This window comes from Nerophis ophidion, linkage group LG06 (assembly GCF_033978795.1).
Source record: "Nerophis ophidion isolate RoL-2023_Sa linkage group LG06, RoL_Noph_v1.0, whole genome shotgun sequence".
Lineage (NCBI taxonomy): Eukaryota > Metazoa > Chordata > Actinopteri > Syngnathiformes > Syngnathidae > Nerophis > Nerophis ophidion.
Genome location: NC_084616.1, coordinates 39,665,247 through 39,673,680, shown reverse-complemented (window position 1 = coordinate 39,673,680; position 8,434 = coordinate 39,665,247). Strand labels below are relative to the sequence as shown.

Genomic DNA, 8,434 nt, shown 5'->3' with positions numbered 1-8,434 from the left:
TTATTTTAAGGGTTTTATTTTAACAATAAAATGTAAATTTACAAATAAACAAAATTCAAAAGGTGCCACCACCAACAAAAAAGTCAAAGCTGCATCAAATCACTGTGATGTCAAATGTAATAAAGGTAAAGCAAGACACTGCAGTTCTATGTGAAGTAATACGGCTTCTTGACATTGATGCCGTATTCTGAAAGGGCAGGACCCAGATCTTCCATTGTTAGAGTGTACTTCTTATCCTGGGGATAAACAGGAAAAAATGTGGGTTACATTACACTAAACAAAAATATAAACACAACACTTTTGTTTTTTGCTCCTATTTTTAGTTAGTTTAACTCAAAGAGCTAAAAATTTTACTCCAGGGTGATTAAAAAAAAGAATACGCCAAAATCACTCGATATTTCAAAAATAAAAAACAATAAAAAACCGAGCTTGAACACGTCCATCCATTTTCTACCGCTTATTCCCTTTTGGAGTCGCGGGGGGCGCTGGCGCCTATCTCAGCTACAATCGGGCGGAAGGCGGGGTACACCCTGGACAAGTCGCCACCTCATCGCAGGGCCAACACAGATAGACAACATTCACACTCACATTCACACTCTAGGGCCAATTTAGTGTTGCCAATCAACCTATCCCCAGGTGCATGTCTTTGGAAGTGGGAGGAAGCCGGAGTACCCGGAGGGAACCCACGCATTCACGGGGAGAACATGCAAACTCCACACAGAAAGATCCCGAGCCAGGATTTGAACCCAGGAGTACAGGAACTTCGTATTGCGAGGCAGACGCACTAACCCCTCTTCCACCGTGAAGCCCAGCTTGAACACGTGTTGTACATAAATTCAAATTTTTATTTCATGCTTTACAATAGCTCAATAAGGCCACCACCGGCAGAGCGGACAACATCAAGACAATATGATAATTCCTTCCACACGCGCCCCAGGATCCACTGTGTTGATAGCTGCGGTTATTTGATCCTCTCTTTAACATACCCACACAGAAAAAAGTCACACACATTTAGGTCCAGGGATCTGTCAGTCTATTACAATGCTTTAGAACTCAATAAATGCGTGAAGATTTTGGCGTATTCTTTTTGAATCAGCCAGTATACACACAAAAGACCTTCTCCCCTCAAATATTGTTCCCAAATCTGTTAGTGAACATTTCTTCTTTGCCAAGATAATGCATCCCACCTCGGTATAGCTCGATTGGTAGAGCGGCCGTTCCAGCAACTTGAGGGTTGCAGTTTCGATCCCCGCTTCCGCCATCCTAGTCACTGCCGTTGTGCCCTTGGGCAAGACACTTTACCCACCTGCTCCCAGTGCCACCCACACTAGTTTAAATGTAAAAAATAGATATTGAGTTTCACTATGTAAAGCGCTCTGAGGTGCGGCATATCAAGATGCTGAATAAACAGCATGACTATTGCACAGGTGTTCCTTAGGCTGCCCACAATAAAAGGCCGCACTGAAATTTGTAGTGTTTTTACACAGCACAATGCCAGAGATTTCGCATGTTTTCAAGGAGTGTGCTGTTGGCATGCTGACTCTGCAGGAATGTCCACCAGAACTGTTGCCCGTGAATTGAATGTTAATTTATCGACCATATGCCGTCTCCATTGGCATTTCAGAGAACTTGGCAGTACATCCAACCGGCCTCATAACTGCAGACCACATGTAACCACAGGATCGCCACTTCCAGCAGGTGCACCTCCATAATCGTCTGAGACAAGCCACCCGGACAGCTGCCGCAACAATTAGTTTGCATAACCAAATAATTTCTGCAGAAACTGTGAGAAACCGTCTCAGGGAAGTTCATCTGCATGCTCGTCGTCCTCATCTGAGTCTCGACCTGACTGCAGTTTGTCGTCGTAAAAGACGTGAGTGAGCAAATGCTCATATTTGATGGCACCGGGCATGTTGGAGAAGTGTTTTCTTCATGGATAAATGAAGTGGCCCATGTTGGGGCTGGTGTTATGGTATGGGCAGGCGTATCTTCTGGATAACAAAGGCAAGTGCATTTTATTGATGGGATTTTGAATGCACATATGTAGATACTGTGACAAGATCCTGAGGCCTATTGTTTTGTAATTCACCAGAGAACATCACCTCATGTTGCAGCATGACAATGCACAGACCCATGTTGCAAGGATCTGTACACAATTCCTGGAAGCGGAATACATCCCAGTTCTTGCAATGGCCAGCATACTCACCGTACATGTCACCCATTGGGCAGGTTTGGGATGCTGTGGATCGGCGTATACGACAGCGTTTTCCGGTTCCTGCCAATATCCAGCAACTTCGCAAAGCCATTGAAGAGGAGTGGACCAACATTCTACAATCTACAACCTGATCAACTCTATGCAAAGGAGATGCATTGCACTGCGTGAGGGAAATGGTGGTCACACCAGATACTGACTGCTTTTCTGACCCCCCCACCCTAGACCCCAATAAAGCAAACCTGCTCATTTCAGAGTGGCCTTTTATTGTGGGCAGCCTAAGGCACACCTGTGCAGTAATCATGTTGTGTAATTAGCATCTTGATATGCCACACATGTGAGGTGGGATGGATTATCTCCACAAAGATGAAATGCTCCCTAACACAGATTAGACAAATTTGTGAATAATATTTGAGGAATTGGTATTTTGTGTATATAGTAAAAGCTTTACATCTATGAGTTCAATTCGTGAAAAATGTGAGCAAACACAAAAGTGTTGCATTTATATTTGTGTTCAGTAAAGTGAGAATAAAACAATAAGGAAAAGCTAATGAAAAACAAAATCAATAATGAAAAACCTTTGTCTTGCTCCTCGAGCTTCCCGACGCAGTTCCCTTCATTTTACAGTACTGCAGTGCGTCGTTGGCAATGTCTGAGATGAACTTCTGAGAGGCAAGGGAGATCAGACGGATTCTAAAGAAATACAAAAAAGTACTTTAGTCATGTTTGACGATTGTTACCTTCCAAATTTGTCAGAACAACTTAGGCAAAGTATTTTTCTGCTATGCTTCCTATTCGTCTGATATTTTAGGACTTAGCAAAATTCAGTGCAGGAGCATATATAAACATTACAAAAGCATATTATTCTCGTATTTTACCTTCCCCTGGATTGACTCACACTGCTGTTGCACCTTGAAGCTTAAACACAGAAGACTTACATTCTTGGATCAGAAGCTTCGAAACCAGCCCGGTTCAGGTAGTAACCCGTCACTGCATCAGGAATCTGACAAAAAAAAATCGATGGTCACTGCAGAATTACAACTAGTATGTACAGTGTAAAGTTGCAAACCTTCAAATATTTTGTATTATAAATGTTTCCATAGATGCAAGACATTTGTCAAAAGCTGAACCAGTAGCAAATTGTACATCTCCTGCAGGTATGTGTTGTTTCTTAATGAGGAAATCCATAATAGCTGTGTCTCAATTCGGCGGCTGCATCTTTTGCAGCACGCATTTATGGGGCACTGACGTCATCGCGCTACATAAAGCCGGTCCCAATTAAAAAAAATTCCGAGTGTTCTTCGAATCCAGCCGACAAATTTGTCATTTTCTCCCATTAAGAAAGATTGCATCTACAGTGGGGCAAAAAAGTATTTAGTCAGCCACCGATTGTGCAAGTTCTCCCACTTAAAATGATGACAGAGGTCTGTAATTTTCATCATAGGTACAATTCAACTGTGAGAGACAGAATGTGAAAAAAAATCCAGGAATTCACATTGTAGAAATTTTAAAGAATTTATTTGTAAATTATCGTGGAAAATAAGTATTTGGCATTATCTGTATAAAAGACACCTGTCCCAGCCTCAAACAGTCAGATTCCAAACTCCACTATGGCCAAGACCAAAGAGCTGTCGAAGGACACCAGGAAAAGAATTATAGACCTGCACCAGACTGGGAAGAGTGAATCTACAATAGGCAAGCAGCTTGGTGTGAAAAAAATCAACTGTGGGAGCATCCATTTTCTACCGCTTATTCCCTTTTGGGGTCGCAATTATCAGAAAATGGAAGACAAACAAGAGAATTCCTGGATTTTTTTTTTCACATTCTGTCTCTCTCTCACAGTTGAAGTGTACCTATGATGAAAATTACAGACCTCTGTCATCATTTTAAGTGGGAGAACTTGCACAATCGGTGGCTGACTAAATACTTTTTTGCCCCACTGTATGTACACGTCACGTCCTTTCATATCCCGAGATCCTTTGCGCTCGCAACTCTGAAAATTATTTTCAACATGGCGGCGCTATGCGGAACGGAGAGAGCGACTTTAAAATGTAAGAATAGCGTTATTTATTAATTGAAAACTGGTAAATGCAGACATGTCAAGCTGGGATGTCAGTAGTGATGTACATTTATGTTAAAATATGAGACCTTGACTATCAGAATGTCGCGCGCGCGCACACACAAACACACACACACACACACACACACACACACACACACACACAAGGTGTGGTGAAATTACCCTCTGCATTTGACCCTTCCCCTTGTTCCACACACCCAGGGAGGTGAGGTAAGCAGGGAGCAGCAGCGGTGGCCGCGCTATGGAATCATTTTGGTGATTTAACCCCAAATTCCAACCCTTGAAATCTGAGTGCCAAGCAGGGAGGTAAAGGGTCCCATTTTCATAGTCTTTGGTATGACTCGGCCGGGGATTAAACTCACAACCTACCGATCTCAGGGCCGCCACTGAGCATTTTTAATTTACTTTTTTAGACCGCAAGAAGTTGACTTATTTATGTCGTATTAATATGTAGCTGGAATAGTGAAATATTGTAAATGTGTGCATCAATGTACAGATATTATTTATCGCTGTTTTTGTATACATTTGCATGTTATTTGGACATTTTTACTTTAATAAATTATTAATTTGGTCTTGGTTTAACTTTTATGTTTTAGTTTTGTTCGCCGTGCAGATCAAGCAGGACATGGACGGGGCAATTTATAGAACAACGGACCCTGTCTGTCAATCCCACGATCCACTATTACCTCGCTTGAACTATACAAAATATTTCAGGGGTTGGAATCTGCGCTTTTGCCTGATATACTAGTTACTATGGTAATCTAATTAGTTACTATGGTAATCTAAGTCAAAGCAGCTCAGACGAAGCACCAAGCAGTGTGGGTGGGGAGCGTTTCCACAGAGTGTTTCCACTGTGTGTTTCCAGAGCGAGCCTGAAATGTGGGTGTCAGGGACAGACGTGCAAGGAGATTTTTACAACAAAGTTCTAAAGATTAGTGATATATCAGATTGTAGGTGTTTTTTCGTTTTACCCTTTACGTTCATATTTTGCGATCTTTGTTGCATTTTTGTTGCGTTTCGCTTGATTGTAAAATATGTCGATCGAGGGGGGGGGGGGGGGGGGGGGGTGAAGTTCATATGTTGTCAATATTCCGTGTTTTATCGTTCATAGTTAATATTGTAAATCCCACATTCTTTATTTTCAGGTACATTCTTGGTGTCTCTTTCAGTAAAAAAATTTTTAAATTCCATTCTGTTTTTTTCACAACGTTTTTAGTAGGGCTGGGCGATATATAGCGGGTTTGTCTCTGTGCGATATAGAAAATGACTATATCGTGGTATTAGAGTATACGTTCTCACGCAGTTTCTTATAGCTGCGGGCATTACACTACAGGCTTTTATCACTCTTTGTTGTCTCTCACAGACAGCTAGCACACAGACTTACACACGTCACATACTGACACGTCATACGTCACATACGTATACGACCTCGCGGAGCAGAGAGGTAGCAGCATGGGTAACGTTAGCTGTGATGCTAACAGAGCCGTGCGCGTGGTGATACGAAAGAAAAAAAGGTGCGAATGAAGGAAGAAGTAATTCCCAAGAAAAACAGCAGGAGTCCATCATCTGGCGGTGGTTTGGCTTCAAGTGGGAATATGTCAAACAGACAACAGTAATAAGTCAAGCATGCGGCACAAGCGTTGCAACAAAAAGTAGCATTACTGCTAATATGTAGCATTATTTGAAAAGTCACCTGCTAGAGAATGAAGAGGGATTACTTAGCAAGTCAAAGTCTCCGTTCAGTGCCACACGCCCAGACCATCAAAATGCCGGGGCAAACATTTCCACATCAACACCGTATGAAAAAAATAGAATTTAATAACGTCCATAGTAACCTACCACATGGCGAAGGACGAACACTATTTGATTTCCTATTATGCAGCTCATTTTTATTTGACACTTAAAATGTCTCTGACAATCTTGCACTTTCTGTTTTGGAAATGACGAACGTTTGTGCCACTGCTTAATAAATACAGTTTTGGTCAATTGACTTAGTTATGATTTCCTTCTCTGCATGAGAGTTTAAAAGTAGCATACATCAATGCGGTATAAAGAATGTTTTAGTGTAGACACATCATACTGCTGTGTTTATATGTATCAAGTGTTAATTCAAGTCCAAGGCAAAATATTGAGATATATATCGTGTATCGCGATATGGCCTAAAAATATCGAGATATTAAAAAACGGCCATATCGCCCAGCCCTAGTTTTTAGGATTCAGACATATTGTGAGGTTTTGTATTAGTGTTCCTAAAAATAGATATAGCAGCCCCCAGAAACATTCCTTTCTCAAAATTTGCCCCCCGAGTCAAAATAATTGCCCAGGCCTGTGTTAGACAGTGTGTTACTCTTACCGTAGGTGTGTACTCTTCCAGCTGCATGACAAAGTCAGCCAGTGGGGTTGTGGAAATGTTGGGCTTTATGTCTCCATTTGTGATGCCTCCAGGAGCATAAACTCCATTGGAGACTGAGGAGTCTGATGATGACGTCACCAAGGCGGCTGATGTTGAGGCTGAAAGGCATTTAAGTAATGATCAATATCCATCCATCCATTTCCTACCGCCTATTCTCTTTGCGGTCACGGGGGGCGCTGGTGCCTCTCAGCTACAATCGGGCGGAAGGCGGTGTACACCCTGGACAAGTCGCCACCTCATCGCAGGGCCAACACAGATAAACATTCACACTCATATTCACACACTAGGGCCAATTTAATGTTGTCAATCAAACTATCCCCAGATGCATGTCTTTGGAAGTGGGAGGAAGCCAATATAGAATAATATAATTGTGTGTGCTGTCCTGATTATTTAACAAATGCGTCACAAGCAAGCCTTTCTTGTTGATGCACTAAGAATAGTTCGGTAGATATGTTGAGACACAATTTGCATTATTACCATTGCTGGTGTTGGAAGGGACGTTAGTTGTTGCGTTGTCATTCGTGATACAATTACTCGCAGTTGTAGACGTGGTGACATTAGAAGAAGCTCCGGTGGTGACGGACTGATTAACGCCGTCAACATTCATGGCGATGCTTCTTTTCCTTTCTCGCAGCTTCGAAGGCAACTCAACTTGGCACAGCTAGCTAGCTTCACTTGAAAGGTCCTTGGCGAAAACAAAGCTAAAAAAAATAAAAAAAAACAGTAATTCCAACCTTTGACTTCTTTTAGCAGTTTTATTGGAATAAAAAAAGTCTTACATGTATCAATTTTCAAGCTTATATGATATTAACAACGCTGAGTCCGGCGCTAGCTAGCCAGCATCACGGGTGTGTGTAGCTAACCCGAACGCTGCTCAACAAATGGCGTCATGTGATCGGCGCTGTGATGAAGGGAGCCGGAAATGCCCGTATGTTCTTCTTCTTTATTTTATGGCGGGTCGCAACCAACGTTGTTAAGTGCATACCGCTACGTACTGTACTAGAGTGTGTCTTCTCAGGGTGACTATTAGGTAGTGGTTCTAAACCTTTTTTCAGTGATGTACCCCCTGTGAACATTTTTTTAATTCAAGTACCCCCTAATCAGAGCAAAGCATTTTTGGTTGAAAAAAAAGAGATAACGAAGTAAAATACAGCACTATGTCATCAGTTTCTGATTTATTAAATTGTATATCGGTGCAAAATATTGCTCATTTGTAGTGGTCTTTTTTAACTATTTGGGAAAAACATACATTGTGGCAGATGCAAGAAACACAGCGTTGTTTCTTTCAGGTCTTATATTGTAAGACTGCCAACATGAGAATCCAACAATGCAACACAAAATGCACTTTTAAAGGCCTACTGGAACCCACTACTACCGGCCACGCTGTCTGATAGTTTATATATCAATGATGAAATATTAACATTGCAACACATGCCAATACGGCCTTTTTAGTTTACTAAATTACAATTTTAAATTTCCCGGGAGTTTCGTCTTCGAAACGTCTTGTTATGATGACGTGTACCCAAGACGTCACGGGTTTTTAGGAAGTATGAGCGCTGCACACACACACACAGCTAAATGTGATCTGCTTTAACGGCATTATTTTACAGTTTTTTGGACATCTGTGTTGCGGAATCTTTTGCAATTTCTTCAATTAATATTGGAGAAGTCACAGTAGAAAGATGGAGTTGGGAAGCTTTAGCGTTTAGCCACACAAACACATGGTGAT

At 41.6% G+C, this 8,434-nt stretch overlaps 1 protein-coding gene across 1 annotated transcript; it reads right to left on the bottom strand.

The window, feature by feature from the left end:
- Positions 1-7,629, bottom strand: taf10 (TAF10 RNA polymerase II, TATA box binding protein (TBP)-associated factor). The gene is made up of 6 exons (XM_061903739.1): positions 7,485-7,629; positions 7,183-7,406; positions 6,646-6,803; positions 3,151-3,215; positions 2,791-2,905; positions 1-236 (listed from the first exon to the last, which is right to left on the bottom strand). The coding sequence occupies exons 2-6, from the start codon at positions 7,310-7,312 to the stop codon at positions 147-149; spliced, it is 558 nt and encodes a 185-aa protein (XP_061759723.1). The 5' UTR covers positions 7,313-7,406; positions 7,485-7,629; the 3' UTR covers positions 1-146.
- Positions 7,630-8,434: the final 805 nt, after the last annotated feature.